The sequence below is a fragment of the Nothoprocta perdicaria genome, unplaced genomic scaffold (genome assembly GCF_003342845.1).
Source record: "Nothoprocta perdicaria isolate Ctin4 unplaced genomic scaffold, notPer1 scaffold_289, whole genome shotgun sequence".
Taxonomy (NCBI): domain Eukaryota; kingdom Metazoa; phylum Chordata; class Aves; order Tinamiformes; family Tinamidae; genus Nothoprocta; species Nothoprocta perdicaria.
In genome coordinates, this window is record NW_020455520.1 from 171728 (window position 1) to 189369 (window position 17642).

The 17642-nt window shown below is 51.2% G+C and overlaps 1 protein-coding gene across 1 annotated transcript in view; it reads left to right on the forward strand.

Annotated features, from left to right (window-relative positions):
- The window catches only part of INPP5D (inositol polyphosphate-5-phosphatase D), a 37511-nt gene that overhangs the window by 18531 nt on the left and 1338 nt on the right, over positions 1–17642 (forward strand). The window contains exons 6-27 of the mRNA XM_026041608.1: positions 707–794; positions 1170–1250; positions 1395–1466; positions 1743–1866; positions 2631–2737; positions 3269–3371; positions 3924–4120; positions 4816–4933; positions 5425–5521; positions 6851–6989; positions 7634–7742; positions 7904–7992; positions 8260–8341; positions 9533–9622; positions 9776–9889; positions 11003–11085; positions 11932–12019; positions 12775–12924; positions 14397–14490; positions 14726–14833; positions 15420–15689; positions 17009–17576. Of these exons, the coding sequence (XP_025897393.1) occupies positions 707–794; positions 1170–1250; positions 1395–1466; positions 1743–1866; positions 2631–2737; positions 3269–3371; positions 3924–4120; positions 4816–4933; positions 5425–5521; positions 6851–6989; positions 7634–7742; positions 7904–7992; positions 8260–8341; positions 9533–9622; positions 9776–9889; positions 11003–11085; positions 11932–12019; positions 12775–12924; positions 14397–14490; positions 14726–14833; positions 15420–15689; positions 17009–17576 (2971 nt within the window). The remainder of the gene's footprint in view (positions 1–706; positions 795–1169; positions 1251–1394; positions 1467–1742; positions 1867–2630; positions 2738–3268; positions 3372–3923; positions 4121–4815; positions 4934–5424; positions 5522–6850; positions 6990–7633; positions 7743–7903; positions 7993–8259; positions 8342–9532; positions 9623–9775; positions 9890–11002; positions 11086–11931; positions 12020–12774; positions 12925–14396; positions 14491–14725; positions 14834–15419; positions 15690–17008; positions 17577–17642) is intronic.

Sequence of the window (17642 nt, forward strand, 5' to 3'; positions counted from 1 at the left end):
AGACTATGAGACGTACTTTCGCTTTGGAGCAATTTCCCCAATAAACAGGGAGTGAAATCCAGTCCATGCAGCKCAAGGAAAGTGAGGGAAATCATTAAGAGCCACAAGCATCCTTGTGTGCTCCCCTCCGTCGCCTTCCTTTCGACCCGTGCTCCCTCGGCGCTCTTCCCGTGGTAAGTCTCGTCATTAGCAGAGAGCTGCTTCTGTGCCAAAGTCACGGAGCGGCCTTTTGACAAATGAGCATCCTGTGGAGCCTAATTGGGAAAAGTTAAAGGAATCTCACTGTAACCTRCAAGAGGTTCCAGTTCAAGAGATGAAAGGTAGCTCTTTTAGCCCTTGCTGTGCCCGGCACCACCCTGTCATGCCAATTGGAAAGTCCRCAAATTAATTATCTCCTTGCCTGGTGTTCCCAGCCTCTCATGGCAGCCTCAGTAGCTGCAAGGACAACCTTGTAGGCATCAGACTTTGAGTTGGTGTCATTGGCTTGATGCTGGTTTTAGCGTGTTCTCTGGTTTGGCCCAGTTTTGAGGGAGATTTAAGAAGTTACCGCTTCAAAGCAAAAGCAGAAGTAGGTCTGTGCAAGGAAGGCAAAGTGAGGGGCCTAACGCAAAGATGGCTTCACTGTCATAACAACTAACGTCCTCAGCGCTGAAGCAGCTGAGAAACGCTCTCCTGCCTTAGACCTCTGCCATGTCTCTGTTCCCAGTGAAACCTCTCGGACGCTGTCATCCCTGGAGTCCATCCAGAAGGTGTTTGAACAGCAGCTGCACCCTGGGCTCCACCAGCGCTCCCAAGTAAGTTGTCTGCAAGGTGGGAATGGAGAGCAGAGCGGCGGTCCGGTCCGATCTGTGCGGGAGAGGGCAGCAGTAGGCTCTGTTCTGCCCTCCCCTTGTCACCACAGAGCWGCGGCTGAGGTGACCGGTCCCATCTCCAGTTTCACTCACCCACAGCCCTGGGCTGCCTCCTCTCCTCCCTGCCCCAGAAGGAAGGGGCAGCATCCTGCCCCTCGCGCTCCCTGAGCCTGTGGGCTGGAGCTGTGCGTCTGCCCTTCCATGAGGTTCGGGCCATGCTGAGGAGCGTGTGGCTGAGGCTGCAGAGCATCCAGGCTCGCTCGGCGGCTTTGATAACTGTGCATCTCTCTCTCTCTCTGTGTCTCTCGTGGATATCAGATGCTTGGTGAAGCTACTCCAGTCAATATCCAGCTGAAACTCAACCAGCTGATTTCTTTGCTGTCCTCCATTGAAGAAAAGGTAATGTTGTAGAGCTACTTTCATTTACTCTGGTTCGGCATCAGTGCTGTTCTCTGCCACCAAAAGACTCCTCTGCTCTGCCCTTGTTGCTCTCTGCGCAGCGTGGAACCACCCAATTCACATCTGATTGTGTGACTTCCACAGGCGAAAACACTGTTGATTGAGGGCCCCGATGCAACACACCGGCGCTCCCTCATCCCCCCTGTCACCTTTGAGGTAAATGTTATTCATTTAGCCAGGCTTACCTCAGTGTGGAAGGACAATAAAGGCAATATGTCTCAGTATCTCACTTCCTGGGAACCCTGCTATGCTCTTACAGAGATAACAGAGCTATTCCTGAATATGGTTTAGCACAGTGCAGTTGKCTAAGGGATGTCTGGTGGGACTGGCAGTGACACTGTGTATCCAGGAATTCAGTCAAGTGCTGCTTTTCACAATAATTGTGACTCAGATGTAGAAAATGGCTTATAAAAATGCGTTGTTTTCCAACAGGTGAAAGCAGACTCTCTAGGAATTTTCTCCAAAATACATCTCAAAGTTGATGTGGAAATGGGAAAGCTGATTATCAAGAGAGCTAAGGATGGTCCAGAAGACAAGTTTTATACTCACAAGAAAAGTACGATGCTTAAGGTCACAAATGCTGGACTAGACTTCTGGTTCTGTGGACGATTGGGAGGGGGACCTGGTCCGATCCGAGTATGACAGATGTGGTTCAGAGCAGAGGTCCTGTGAGCCCCCAGCTGGAAACCCCAAAGCAGTCTGCAGAAAACAGGGAATCAGTTTGGGGTAAATGCGAGGAAGGGGCAGGTCTTGCTAGAAGATTTTCCTCAAAGCCAGTTGCAATAAGCCCATTTTCTCTTGAAGTGCACTGTCACAGGAAGGAAACATTTTGTAGGAACATGTCAACTTCAGTGTGGCTTCTGATGGCAAAAAGCCTGAGACTCCATTTCAGCAGCTTTCTTCAGTAAAATTCCCCTTGATTTTTGTTTTCATATATGAACCAATAACTGTACTKCTGAGTAATGCTAGTTTTGATCTGTGAAGGGCCAGTTCAAACATTTTCCCTTTCTCTCTGTGATGTCCCTGAACCAGCAGCTCTCTGAAGATTTCTGTGAGTTTTTGTTTTTYCTTTTTGAATCTTTTCCAACTTTTCTAGGTACCTCACTGCCAAGCTCATTGGGAATYAGCAGAGAGCGAATTATGCCCTCTGTCTTTCTGCACAGTGGGAAAATGACCCAATCACCACTAAAGTGTAGCCTGGGTCAAGGGAGCCCCAGAGGCAGAAGTCTAGCAGGCCTGGACCTGAGTGAGGCATCCTGTTAGTTTTGGTTGTGCTCTAGTTTCAGTGTCTTCAGCGCGTGACACCCAGGCTCTGCTTAGTCTTGCAGCTTATCAAGTCCCAGAAGGTCCCCAACAAACTGGTGATTGTGCTGGAAACAGAAAAAGAGAAGACGCAGCGCAAGGAATATGTTTTTTCAGACTCCAAGGTACACGCACCGCCTTTCCTTCCTACTGACCTGAGGCAGGTACATGGCAGGGAGGGAATGCAGGGCGTTAGGGCATTCCTTTGGGGAAAGAAACTGCTGGAGGCTGGGCCTGGCTTTGCAGCAGTGAAATCTCTCCTTTGCTCTGGAAACAGCCAGGAAATAAGTGTATTGTGTCAAGGAAGATGCTGGGGAGGACAAATATGGCCAGGTGCCTTCACTGAGGCAGGAGGACATGTCAGCAAGCAGGGAGAGATGCAGGAAAGAGTCTGAAGAAAGGGCAGTTGTGAAACGCACATACAAGCAAGAGGAAAGTCTAGACTTTCTTCTTACCAGCTCAGCACGTTAATTAAAGAAGTGCACAACTTAAGTAACTGAGAGAAAACCACAAGAAAGGCAGCCTCTTTGAAGGCTTCAGGCTAATGGAGAGCTGATCTGCCCTTCAAGTTTGTGCCCCAGTTCAGCTCGTTTTTCAAGAGGTCAGTGTTGGTGGAATTAATCAGCTCATTATGTGTCTCCACTCATCCCTTCTAGAAGAGAGAAGGGTTCTGCCAACTTCTGCAGCAGATGAAGAACAAGCACTCTGAGCAGCCGGAGCCTGATATGATCACTATCTTCATTGGCACCTGGAACATGGGTATGGGCTCCCTTCTGACACAGGCACCGCTGACGCTTGTGAATATTTTCTGTGCTCGCTTGCCATGACCAGCYGCAGATACGGTGTGTGTTCAGGAGCAGAGCTGTGCGCCAGAGCTGAGCTCTCCACTGGGATAGGGRTAGCTGCTCGCTAGGGTTATTCCTGTGTGGTTTGACACTTCCCATGGGTGCATGGGTCAAAGCACCTGGCCCAGTGGAATTCAAGCTGTTATTCACATCTAGAGAGAAGGGTCTGGTTCAGCTGCTGCTGCCGGTACCCACCAGCAGCAGACGGCTGAGGCAGGGGCAGTGCCGGCCAGGAATGCAGCCCCTACCTTTATGCCCTGGCCTTGGTACACTAACAAAGCAGAGGAAGGTGGTCACAGCAATGCCAAGGAGGGCTTAACMTGTCTGGTGCCTTAGGATAGTTTGCCCCGCTGAACAAGTGAATGTGAAGCATGTTTATTTCTGTCCCCTTAGGTGGATAAGTCTGTATCCTGTGTTTGACTGGATATGCTCTGACTGACTTTGATGTTGGATTTGTTAACAAAAGGTGCTGCGCCTCCCCCAAAGAAGATCAGCTCCTGGTTTCTTTCCAAGGGGCAGGGGAAGACCCGGGACGACACCGCTGACTACATCCCCCACGACATCTACGTCATCGGCACCCAGGAGGATCCCCAGGGCGAGAAGGAGTGGCTGGAGACCCTGAGGCAATCCCTGCAGGAAATCACCAGTATCAGCTTCAAAGTGGTGAGGGATTTCTACCAGCTGTGTGCACATAACTCAGAGGAGAGAGGGGTAACAAACCACATCTGTTTGTGGACTCCACGATCTGCCCAGAGCTGCTGAGATGGGTCTGTTGCTGCRGACAAGATGGGGTGGACAAGGCAGATGAGGTGGGTCCTGCCAGGCCACTCTCTTGCTTGCCTGGTTGGGAGCAAAGGACAGATGCTGAGCACCTACCACAGAYGGTGGTAGTGCTTGAACACATGGATGGCCCTAGTAAAGAAGCTCTGGCCCTACATCTCAGCCAGAGCTATTGCATGTCTGAATTAAAGGGTGACAGCCCATAGGCACAATCATAAAAAAGACTAGACCCTGTTAAGACCAGCTTTGGCTATTAGTGAGTTTCAGTGATGTTAAGAAACAAAGCTAAACATACCTGGTAGGCCACAGGAGAGCATGGCTTATATTAATGGCTCGCCTGGTGATTGGGAAACATGTTTTGTGCAAGCAAGGCAATTCAAGTATTAAATAGAAAAYAGCACCAGAAAATATCCAGGCCCTTCCTCCAACTTTTGATTAAAATAACTGAGAGCAGCTCCTGAGCACAGTAAGAAAATTTGTATGGGAAAACTACTGGAGAAGGAGTCAGGAAGGCTGGAGCTAGAGCACAGCTTGCAGGTCTGGGCAGAAATATAACCCGTAGCCTTCCCATCCTTCAGATAGCAATCCACACTCTCTGGAACATCAGGATTGTTGTGCTGGCCAAGCCCGAGCACGAGAACCGCATCAGCCACATCTGCACCAACAACGTGAAGACGGGCATCGCCAACACGCTGGGTGAGCAAACGGGCTGCCCGCTCCAGGGGCGCAGAGCTGCTCCACCTGGCTCCACACAGCCTCTTGGCACGTGCGGCGGTCTCTACGAGACACCTTTGACCGTATTTGTGTGACACTGGMCATCTTTAGGTTGTATCCCAGTGGCACTAGGGATTAGAGCTTGCCCTGCAGGAGAAGAAGTGCATTTSTGTGTGTCCTCAGCTCGTGTATATGTATTTCCAGCGAGAGCCTTGTGCTGGCTGTTGRGTTGCTCTTTCTTGTGTTTCGGAAGGAACGGCAGCTCTTTCACTTGAGCTAATTTTTAGCATCCTTTAGGAAATATGTTACCACACACTGTGCTGTAATTACTAATTCTTTCTGTGCTGATAAGTCAATTTATTTCTTTTCCCCATCTTCCACTTCACTTAGATGTGCTAGCTGCTTCATTGTCTTTCCTAGACTYGGCTTGGAGCTGGATTGATTTCTTGACAGTTTTGGCTTCTCTTTTCCAGGTAATAAAGGAGCCGTGGGGGTGTCGTTCATGTTCAATGGAACCTCCTTGGGCTTTGTTAACAGCCATTTGACTTCAGGAAGCGAAAAGAAACACAGGTAAAGCACATCTGCCCCTGTCAGAAACATGTGTTGGCCTGGGGTGGAATTCTCTACGCCATACTTGAAGGAGGGACCACCAGTGGGTCCTGAGTGGGCTGTTATGGCAATAGATTTCTCTTAAGTGTCTCCTGGGAGGACAGCACGTGTCAAAGACCCTGCTTGTCCTGTCACCATTTACATGAGTGACTTTTGCTATACAGCCAAGACACACGAGGTGRAATGGTTGGTGAAGTGATTTCAGAGCCAAGCATAAATAACTTGCCCAATACTTGTGGGACCTGTCGTGCAAGCCAAGTGCAATTCCTTGAATTACAGTGTTCAGGAGAAATGCTGGCAGGCTTTTCCCACCCAGAAATAATGTGCTGCAAGAGATYACCTGCGTCCTTGCTGGGGGAGGTGGTGTGAGCATGGAGCTGTGGCGTGCAAAAGAGCAGTCCTGCCTGGTGGAGCATGCCCATGCCATGAGGAATTACCCGGAGGGAGGCTGTGGAGCACGGAAATCTATCTGGGATACACCCAGCTGTACACCCAGCTGTAAAAACCAGCTTCTGTGGTCTAGGCAGGCTCGGTGCAGCACGCAATTGGGAAGCAAAGATCCTGACACTGGCTGGAGATGAGCACATGCTGTGGGGGACTCTGCCAGAGCAGCTGCAGGGAACACTCCTAAAAACAAAGAGGAAATGAAAGATGAATGAAAGGACTGGCTTTGTCACCTGTCCTTGACCAGGACCCAGGAAACACACGTCATGGGATTTCTGCATAGGGTCTTTGCCACTGAGGGAGTTGGCATGTACGGAAGTGTTTCCCAGTGCTTGGAATAGCTGCCAAAATTTGGTTATGTATCTGCTGATGAAAGATCATAGCAAAAAAACTAACGCTGGACTTCTAGGAGATGCAGTTCAGGGAAGCACAACCCCAAGAAGTGACAAAGGTGGCTTTGGGACAGCTTTCAACCCTTCAGTTCGGGTGGAAACAGCGTGGCACCCAAGGCAGAGCAGCCAAGAGCTGTTGTAAATGTGACTGTCCCCTCCTCACAGAGGGCTGCCCTCTTGCCCCAGCGCCCCCCAGGCTGCACGTGCCTGGGAGGCTGCCCGATCCGTTGCCGATGCTATGGGGTAGACTGGATCACCTGGAGAAGCCGAGCACGTTCCCTAGGCCTGTCTCCTGTGGGGCAAATGAGGCAGGTCCTCAGCTCCTGATCTGCTCCTCTCTAGCTGTTGAGCCAGATYGGTTCCCGCCTCGTAACTCAGCAGTCTCTGCCAATCCGGGCACTTGGAAATTGTGCAGTGATTTAGTACATCAGGCAGATGTTTCTTGTCTTGACAGACGCAACCAGAACTACACGAACATCCTGCGCTTCCTGACGCTGGGAGATAAGAAACTGAGTCCCTTTAACATCACTCATCGCTTTACACATCTTTTCTGGCTGGGAGACTTGAACTATCGCRTGGAACAGCCCCCAACGGTGAGGGACGCTACCTGAATCCATGGAGAGATGGAAACACCATCTCTTGGCATAGGAAGTGGCGCGAGAAGAGGGGCGGAGAGGATCCCCGAGGCATAGGTGTGCCACCATCCGAGGGAGAGTGAGGCAATCCTCCCTGCCCACCCCAGGATTAATGGCCCCAAGGCGCACCCGGAATGCCATCCGGCACCTTGTCTTTCTCCGGGCATCATCACTTCCCCCAGGCTCCACATTCCTGCTTCCCACTGGGAGCGAGCATCTGTCTCTGAACAGCTAGATCCAGAGATTGCCTTTCTGCTCTGYTGGCTAGTTTATAACGGCTCCAAATAGGCAAGCCAGAATGAAAACTGAATAGATCTCAGTGGGTGGGAGATAACAGCAGCTCTGGTGTTCATGCAGATCCGGTAGTGGTGTGTGTGTGTGCATGCTCATGTCAGGAACACATGGAAATTCAATGCTTGTTTGATAGGCAAACATCCAGCCGTGCAGCAAAGATTAGGCCCTTTCAGTGAATGGAAGAGTTGAGGAGTGTCAGGAGTATGATGTGGTGAGGCAGTTCTGAAGCATTTGATGGCTTTCAAGTGGGAGAGTGTTTATAAGAAGGTTTTGCATCACCTGCAGCTCTGCTGTTTCCCTGTTGGCAGGAAGCAGAGAACATCATCCAGAAGATCAAGCAGCAGCAATACCCAGAGCTGCTGGCTTTCGACCAGCTTCTCCTGGAGAGGAGGGACCAGAAGGTGTTCCTGCAGTTCGGTGAGGTTCTCAGTTTCTTCAGCAGCTTCCGCTCCCATTTGCCAGCAGCTGCCCATGCCAGGGTTGATATTGTGGGACAGGGGGCACAGAGCAATGACTGTTGGGCCCACGTCAGGATTCCCCAAGGGCCACACTGTAACTGAGCTCTCCGTCTCTTTTAGAGGAAGAGGAGATAACTTTTGCTCCAACTTACCGTTTTGAAAGAGGTTCCCGGGAGAAGTACGTGTACACCAAGCAGAAGGCCACGGGGGTAGGTGGAAACTGGTTATCAGCTCCTTCCTTTCAGAAATTTAGGCCAGAGCAGGGGAAGTAACTCCTACCAAAGACAGTGACCTCAACCAATCTCTCCATCTTCTCCTCCTGTAGTGTTTTGAATACAGTCAATGCCAAAAAAAAAAAAAAAAAAAAAAAAAAGATTTGACTCAAATACGTGGTACTTGGGCAAGTGAGTTTCCTGTTCTTCTTGTGGACTGGTCCTTTCCCTTCTTCTTGACATCAGTTCTCCTTTGGTTTGCAGATGAAGTACAATTTGCCATCCTGGTGTGATCGAGTGCTCTGGAAATCATACCCCATGGTGCACGTTGTGTGTCAGTCCTATGGTGGGTAGATAACAGATTGTAGATAGCAAAGCAATCCGCCTGAAGCGGAAATGATTCAGAGCAGAGTCTGTGAGATCTCCCTCCGCTGCCAGGCACTCAGCACAGAGGGACCTGATGTAAAACCAGGCAGGCTGGAGCCAAAGCCCTCTGCCTGTAACCTTGCAATGCTGGAGATTAACGCTGCTATTCTTTTACATGCAGAAGACCTCTTGAACCGCTGCAGTCATCCAGCTTTAGGCCACACAGTAGGATCACTTTTAGGCCAGTCAGTTACTTCTTGGCAGAGACAACCCTCTTTTCCTGTGCTGCTCCCATCAGGAGCTCCCTGCTTGGTGGTGCCAGCAGAGCAGCCTCCTCTATATGGTCCAGCATGCAGGGCCTGGAGCTGCACACATCTCTCTTCTGTCAGAAGAGGACCGAGAGGTTGTGTTGCGTGGTACCAGGAGGGCTGCCTGCTCCCCTTCCTACTGAGGAGCAGCTTCACCAAGGTGCTGGGCTGGGAAGAGCCCACAAAACCTCCTTAAAACAACGCCCACATACAAGTTCCTGAAATGTCACTGACTGCATCTCCATCCAAGCAGTGAGTGCAATGCTGATGGCTTCCTATGCAGGGGAGCGAGAAGAGGGGTCCTTGAAGTCTCTTGAGGGATCAGATGGACTGATCTGATGAGATGTGTGGTTAAGCGAGCACATCTGGGGAGTCTGGCCTCTGCCTTACTGCCCTGTGCTGCTCCACAGAACAGACGGACCCTTTGGGCGGTCAGAAATGCCTAGATCAAGTGAGGACCTCATTGACCCCGCTGTGACTCTCCCGCCACGAGCTGCCCTGCCGCACCGTCCTGTTCCTGCACCATTTCTTGCCCCCTTAGAGCTTTAACTAGCACCCACATTGCAGAGGGGAGGCAGGAGCCTGACCCTGCGTTTCATACTGGGGCAACCTCACATGGAGAGGTGCCTGCAAAACGGACTGGAGAAACCATTACTGTCCCAATGCCAAACTTGATGCATTTTTACCAAATAGTGATATTCGCACGGGATTAGGCAGAAGCCTCTGCCTGGAGACGGTTGCCGTGGCGACGGCGGTGTTTCCTGGGAAGCRGCCGGGCGGTTTCCGTGCGGGCGACGGTCGGTGCCGGTGCCAGTGCCGGCGGCGCGGCCGGGCCGCCGCTACCGCCGCCCTCTCGTTGGCAGGCTGCACCTCGGACATCGTGACGAGCGACCACAGCCCCGTGTTCGCCACCTTCGAGGTCGGGGTCACCTCGCAGTTCGTGTCCAAGAACGGTCAGTGCGGCCRGGGCGCGCGCGGCCGCCTTCCCCCGCGGGCAGCGAGTGCAGCCGGGGTGGAAGCCAAGCTTCAAAAGTCACCTTCTTACAAAGCACATGGAACACTCCCTCTGCTTGCTGAAAACATCCTCGTTTCTCCCCCCTTGCTAGAGCTGAAGTACACGGACTCCCAAGGGGAGATAGAGTTCCTGCACTGCTACGCCACCCTCAAGACCAAGTCCCAGACCAAGTTCTACATTGAGTTCCACTCCAGCTGCCTGGAAAGTGAGTCAGCGCCTGCCCGTGTTTTTGCTGCCACACTTGCTTGTTTGCATCAGCTCTCCTTCCTCTTGCTGTGATCTAAACAAATTGCTGTGAGGGTCACTTGCTTGACTGCAGAAACCAAAAGGGATGCCCTCGAGATCCGTTGCAGTTTGCAAGTCATCTTACCCTGTCAAGTCCAAGCCAAACACCACGGCCATTGAGCTGTAAGTCAGGCTGAGACATGTAGCYTTGTGCTGTGTCTTCCATCTTGCTTGACAACCTGATCGGCTCTTCCTCTGCAGGGCAACCTGTGTTGTTCTTGCTTATCACATAAAAAAAKCTCTCCTTAGCAAGCGCATGATCAAGTACATTTCTAATCGTGCCCGCTGCAAGGGATTAGGTGCTTGAGGAATAAAGGATGTGTGTTGTGCTAATAGAAACTATTTCCTTCCCCTGGTTTGGAAAGAATAAATCAGAGGATGGACTTGAAGTGAAAGGAAAGACGGTGAGAGGGTTCTGTAAGCGGGGTGTGTGTCCGTGCCCCAGAACGTACCCGTGTCCCCGGGCTGCAGGGCTGAGCCTCAGCTCTTTATGTAACGTGAGCCTGCGTGGCCTTGCGGTGGTKTTTTTAGCGATTCCCCAGCGCAGAACTGCTCCCGTAAGTGGGACAGTGCCTTYGGTGGATGCTTCATCGCGTTATCGCGTGGCAGGGAGCTGTGTCAAACACACTTCCATGAAGGATTATTTTTTGGGCTGTATCAAAATTTGCATACATTTCTATGGAAACAGTGTATTACGAATCTTAAATTAGAATTTCAAAAGTGTGCTATCTTGAGTGGCGTAGGAAGAGCTGTCATGTTCTTATCCTCCAGTCCATGCATGCAATGAGCGTTTTGGTTGCCAAGCTTAACTGTAAAATAAAATCATTTAACAACGCCCTAGTAAGATCACTGGTAAATTTACCCTGTAAACATTCACCTCAGACCTTAAGTGTCTTATTACACCTAGAACTTGTGTCCAAATGGGAAAAATGATTGCAGGTCTTTTGGAGGTCTTTTCACCATGTGAAAAGGGGTTTGTAGCCAAGTTCTTGCTGTCTCCCTTCTGATAAATTCCTTTCTTCTCACTTTGTAGCTTTTGTAAAAAGCCAGGAAGGAGAAAATGAGGATGGGAATGAAGGGGAACTTGTGGTAAAGTTCGTTGACGCTCTTCCAAAGGTAAACTGAGACTCTGCTTCCATATCCATATGGAAAAGAAGCCTTCCACGTGTATTCCATAAGCTACGTTTAAGTGTTTTGCTTATAYAAATGCTAGTTTAAGGAACAGATTGTGGTCTTGTTTACTCTTTCAAGAGTTCATAAGGATGCAGGATGGGTTTAAGCTAAATGGAGTATTTAGCTTAAGAAAGAAAGGGCTTTCTTACTAGTGTACTTACATTGCATCGGGAATTTTACTGGTATGATTTTATGTTACTCAAGAGTGTAACTTTTTATCTCAGGTTCTTAGTGAACATAATTATGCTGGTAAGTCTTTTGAACCGCTCTGGATTTTCTTTTAGATAGAAGATAAAACAGCATAGAAGTAGTTCTGTCCTAAGGTTTCATTGCCCTGTCAAACAGCATTTCTTCTTGGTATTTCTGAGAAATGTTAACTCTTTTTCACCTGATTAAAAGACCGTCGGTGGTCAGCAGTAGTGTTATGTGCTCTGGCGTCAGAGAGGCCCTAGCCCTGAGACTGGAGCCGTTCTCCGTTTCCTGGCGCGGTGGGAGCTGGAAGGACAATCACAGCTCTTGGGTTCGGAGCCAGTGAGCGTGCCAGCACCTTTCCAAGAGCCCAAAGGCAGAACTCTGGCGGGAATGCCATGCACAGGCAGAGTGGGGAAAGACCCTGCAGTGTCGCAGCAGCCAGGCAGCTCTCGGGGAGCAGAGCGTAACCGGGGTGCAGGCCGCTTCCATCCAGACCAGTTTCAGGGTCTGGCCAGCAGAGCTGTGCACCGCGGCGYGGGGAGGGCTCTGCTCGCGGGGCCTCCGCCGGTCGTGAGCGGCACAAATCTGTCTTCGCAGCTGACGCCCATCATTTCAGACCCGGAATACCTCCTGGATCAACACATCCTCATCAGCATCAAGTCATCAGACAGTGATGAATCTTACGGTAAGTGTTTAGCTCTGAAGTTCTGGATGAGTCAAAATCCACTTAGATTTTTCCAAACTCCTGAAAGAGCRGAAGAGAACAGAGTTAACCATTACAGATTGAACATCTGTGATGCGCCGAGTTCTGACTTAGAACTGAAGACATCCAAAAATACATGGTGGGCAATACTTTATGAAGTAASGATGGATAGAGGACTGTGACCTAGAGGCCACATCTGTGTAAGCTATGCCAGCCCTAAAAGAGAAGAGAGCATAGAAAAGAAAAGAAAGCATTCTGCTGCCATTAACTGCGGAATCGGTCTCTTTGAACGGTTTTATTCAGGACATGTAAATCTCACTTCAGCAGCACTTCCTTGAAGCCTTTCTCCTGGCTACAGAGAATTCGCTCTCAGCGCTGCTTGCTCCCAAATTTTAATCAGTCAGGGACTGCAGCCCTCATCCAGAGAAGGTTCTTTGCTGAAATCCCACTCACCAAAATGGTCAGTCACAGGTTGGTACTTTTCTCACCAGTAATGGAAGCTCCGAACTCTGTAGTCACCTACTGACGCCTGAAATGCCCAAATCCTTCTTGCATATGTGAARAAATAGAATGAATGTCTCTCATTCCCCAAGAGATTTTTATAGTCTTACTGTGATCCAAAGAGATTCTTTCCCATTAGCTCAGCCCCATCTGCACAGTGATAGCATAAGACTGACGYGAGAAATGGTTTTCAGTGCTTTGTTTCTCAGTTCCAGACTCAGTTCCTTCTCTTCCAGGGGAAGGCTGCATTGCCCTGCGAATAGAAGCCACAGAATCCTTAGTTCCTATCCATGCTGTACTCACACACCATGGCGAGAAGACCGGAGTCTTCCAGGGTGAAATCAAGTTACAGACATCACAAGGAAAACAGAGAGAGAAACTGTATGGTAAGGAGTCGGATCATCCCTGTAATGGTCACTCTGGAGAATTTCTGTCTTGATAAAGGCCTCTTAATTGTCAGGCAATTGAAAACTACCCCTGCAGTGGTTTTGCTTCCATGTAGGCAAGAGCCTTTGATGTTGGCTACAAAGATGTAAATATCATTTATTCTCTGGAGGATACCTGGGCTTTTTCAGACAAGAACAGCAATTACATTTGGGTTTTTCTCTTTCAGCATTTGAGTAAATTTAGCAGACTGAGGGGGCCCCCTGTCTGTCACCGATACCTATTTTGTTGAGCTAAGATACTTCTTTCCAATGCAACAGCTCCCTGGCAGGCTACCAGAGTGCTCCCCAGAGGCACCCGGGGAACCTCTGCAAAGGGCATGTGAGATTCTTGGGCAGCACTTCCTCAGCTAGCAGAGCGAAGCCTTGCTCATTATCATCTCACTGCCTCCTGCACTCCTCTGGGAGACAAAAGTCAATGTGTGTTTCCTTAGAAAGGAGAAACTGTTCTGTGAGTGTCAGCTGGACACCAGCTGTGCCCAGCAACCAGCTATCGTAATTGCCAAGGACACAATAGTAAAGCGCTCAAATCCATTGGTATCGAGGCAGCAGAAACGCCTGCTGCTCCTTTCCATTCGGGAAAACACCTTGTGTACCTCACGTGGGATTTTCTCAATACCACGTGTGTTTCAAAGGCATAATCTAAAGCCAGCTCTCACTGAAACGATTTATTTCTAAGTGTCCGTTTGATAGCGGGTTGCTGAAGTCAATGTCTCAAGAAAAGAAGTCTAGCTAGAGTTTTATCGTTGAATAATGCTTGCTTCTCTAGAATTTCATGTTCTGAAAGCAGTTATTGAGAATGGGTTAACTCCYGGTAGCGTTCCAAGGCAGGATGCAACCCTCACACGGACTGCTTTGTTCTTGGGGAAAGTCTTCACTAAGCATTTTCATTCRGACAGGTTTTTCATCAAACACTTACAATAATAATGCCATTTAAAGTGGCCGAGTCACTATGGAGGTGGYTCAACCTATTCTGTTTCGCAGCTGGGCTGAGCTCAGTGTATGATGGTCAGATACCACAGGTCAGCTAGCAGGACTCGTTAGTGCTGCAATGCAATTGCTTTGGATTGTGTAGCCCTAAATTGTATGAATGTGCTTCATTTCACCTGAGGAGCTTTGTTACACTCACAAGCAGTATGCCTGACGGTAAAATCACCCATATATGACTGTTCTGGGAACCTGGGCATTTGTTTGTGAGCATTTCAGGGCAGACTTTCTTTCCTGTGCCAACAAGTCATGATATACACTGAGGAGCAGTTGAGAACATGATAGCAACATCACTCTTTAAAAGCAGCTCACTGACATTCTGATAGATGGAGAGAGGTGTCTTAATAAAAGTAGCAATAGGGGGAGTGGAGGGAGCCAGGATGTGAAGCCACCAGAGCACTCTTTTTATGCCTTTCCTTTCTCTCCAGACTTTGTCAAGACTGAACGCGATGAAAATGCTGGGCAGAAACCAAAGAGCGTCAGTAATTTAGACCTTGGCAAGGACTGGGAGCAGACTAACAGGTAAGGGGCACATGGCAACAGCTATTGCAGTGGTTGGTTCAGGGACTGCAGGGCTGGGCTTGCTGTGAGGTGTTGTAGCGTGGCAGCACCGGGACGCTGCCTTTGTGGCCCTCTGGTAGGGTCTGCTCAGTGCTCCTGGGTCCGAAGCTCCAGAAGATGGAAGTGCCTCAGTCAGACGGGGTCTCTRCTCCCCACTTACACCTTGTCTTAAAGAGGGCCGCTTTATTCCCAACAGAAAATCCAAGCCTACTCATCTGATGGCCAAGGAGGCRGCCGCCGTTGCCCGCTATTGGGGGAGCGCTTCCTCTTCTCCGGACGCCACGGGGAAGGAGGAGATGTTATGGTAACCTTGCTGCCTTTCCTCTGGGAAGCGGTGCTCAAAGTGCCTGTCTTTCCTTGGCAGGAGTCACAGGGCTCCTCTGTGTGAGGCTCCCCTTTCCCTCCTGTTTCAGTGTTTGGTAGAGCACTTCTCGCCTTCTGCCTGCTGCCCTACATGGACGTCCCTCTGAAGGCCRAATGTCCCTCCTTGTTGCTCTAGTAGTGTATTCCTACCCTGTACGATGCTGCCAGACCCTTGCTYGAGCCGTCCTGCCATGGCTGCCCTCCGAACTGCAGCTCCCAGGCACCTGTGGCAGGTCTGGCAGCTCCTACACGTGGCTGCTCTCCGCAGTCCGCACGTGGAGGCGTCTGCTGCGGTCACGCGAGTGCCTGGGCTCGCAGGAGGAGCCCTGACCGTGCCGCTGCCTCTCCGGGCACCCAGGGAACTCCCACTTAGGCTCTTATTCTAAAGCCACATTGACAAAAAAAGCAATAGGTGGCATTGCATCGGAGCAGGCAATGGGCACCCACTCGCTTGTAGCTGGCAGGGGGACAGAAGAAACGTGTGTTCCTGCATGTATCTTCCTAACAGTGTCTCTTCTCTCTGGCAGCTCCGCTCCCGCAGACATCAGCAACCCCAGCTACATGGCCATGGTTGCGTTTCCTCAGCAGTGCCCCGCCAGCAGCCAGCTGAAGCAGATACCCTCGCCAGACCAGCCGCCTCCTCTCTGGAGCTACGAGCAGCAGCCCAAAGAGAACGTGCCCGTGACAGGGCAGAGAGAGGCGTCCTCCACATCGCCCTCCCTGTCACCCCTTTCTCCAAAACCGTCCCTGCAGCCTGCCGGGAACCGCAGCTTTTGCAGCAGGAGTCAGGAGCACCTGTGAGTCTCTGCCCRCTGCACCTTCCCCTTCTCCCCTGCCCTTCTGCACCGTCACAGTTGCATTATCTGCAGGGAGATTGCAAGGTACAGCCTGCTTCGGCCTTTGCCTCTAGAGTCAAGAGAGAAGTGAAGGTCATGAGCCAACGTCACCGACCCAATGGAAACGCGCGTAGCACCTCCTCCACCTTTTGTGAAGGGAAAGCCAAAAATACTCGAGTATGTGTAGCGTTCTGCCAAGCGCGTTCCAGAGAGGGAAAGAAAAGAAAAGAAGGCGACAGAGCAGAGTGTAACAACACCAAAGAATAGAGCAGAGTTTGGCTTAGCCCTTTCACARGCTGTGAAGGAGAGCTCCTTTACCTGTCCTATGTGGACTGCTTAAGCCAAATCTCATATTATTATAAAAACAATCCATCTTACTGCAGAAGTTAGTATCCGTGTGCCGCATCTGCCACACGTGTTACTGCCACACTTCAGCTCAGCCATACATTGAAATACATCCCTTGCCTGCCAAGCGTAATAAGAGGATGAGGCTTCTGGAGCCTTGTGCTTGTGTGCGACCAGCGTGTTCACTCCAGAGCTGCTGCTCACACCGAGACCTGCTGCTCTGAGCCTGGACCGGTGAATGAAGGTGATGCTCTGCAGGCTGCAGCTGCCCCGCTGCACAGCTCTGCTCTCCTTCAGCTCCGCAGAGCCTCTGTAACATCAGTGCAAAGCGTGGGGCTCTGCACATGCAGGGATTCATTTGCCCCACAGTAAACAGCTAGTACTTACAAATTGTGCATGCAGATGCATGGAGGAATTTTATTCCTTCTTTTGGAAGGCTGTGAGGCATGGGTAGCAAGAGGAGCTCAAGCTCAAAATGTCAAATGGTGTAGTGTGATGTGGGCCCTTACGCCGAACGTCCCGGCAGGTGTTTCAATCCCCTCCGGCAGATCTGAGGGTTCTCATGAATATCTGAACTCCGCTTTGTGCCCRTAACAGAGCCGTCCAGCACTCGGCACAGCATGGCTCCCGGTCTCATACCTCTTGAAAGAGAAGCCAAGTGTCACATTGACCAGACCGTGGTCCAGCTGCATGTGTACATCACTAACTCTGTCTGCTCTCAGCTATGATATGAATAAAGATTTAAAAAGAGGGAAAAAAAAAAAAACCCCAAACCTCTCCCCCACTCCCTTCTCTCCCCACATGTGTAACGGTTAAGCTGCTACCCCTCTGCATACTTGTTTTAACTGTCTGGTGCTCCTTTGCTCTTTCTCTTGCCGTGGATGGGTGCRTGCTCCTGCCTGCTCCTCACGAGTGTCCCGTTTTGCTCCCTGCAGGCCRCCCGAGCTGGGGAGAGCCTCGGCAGAGCCGCTGCTGCAGGACGAGGGGCAGCAGAGGCCCGAGATGTTTGACAACCCCCTCTACGGCTCCATGGGCTCCCGGGGGAAGGCAGCGATGAGGAAGGAGCCGGAGTACGCCAAGGCGTCGCGGAAGGAGCCGCCGCTGCTGCACGAGCAGAGCTGCCACCCGGCCAGGGCGCCGGAGCTGGAGGGCAGCAAGGCGCCCGGCAAGCAGCCCTCGCCGCCCTTCCTGGTGCCCACGCCGCGGTTCCGCTCCTACACCTGCTCTGCCCAAGGCGAGGACAAGAACACGGGCGAAAAGGCGCAGGGCAAACCCAAGGCGGCGGAAAACCCGTCGCCACTGAAGAAAACGGGGAAGCCGCCGCGGGGCGAGGCGGGCTCGAGCGGCGCCGGCCAGCCCGCTAAGCCGCCGCTGCCCTCCAAGAGCCGCGCGGTGCTGGACATGCAGAGCTCCAAGGGCCGGGACTACCGCGACAGCGCCGAGCTGCCGCACTGCGGGAAGCACCGCGCGGAAGAGGGGCCGCTCGGCAGGACAGCCACACCGGTGCGTGCGCTGGCAGCGAGGGGACAGCGTGTGCCGGGGCTGTTAGCTGGGCTACCAAGGGCACAG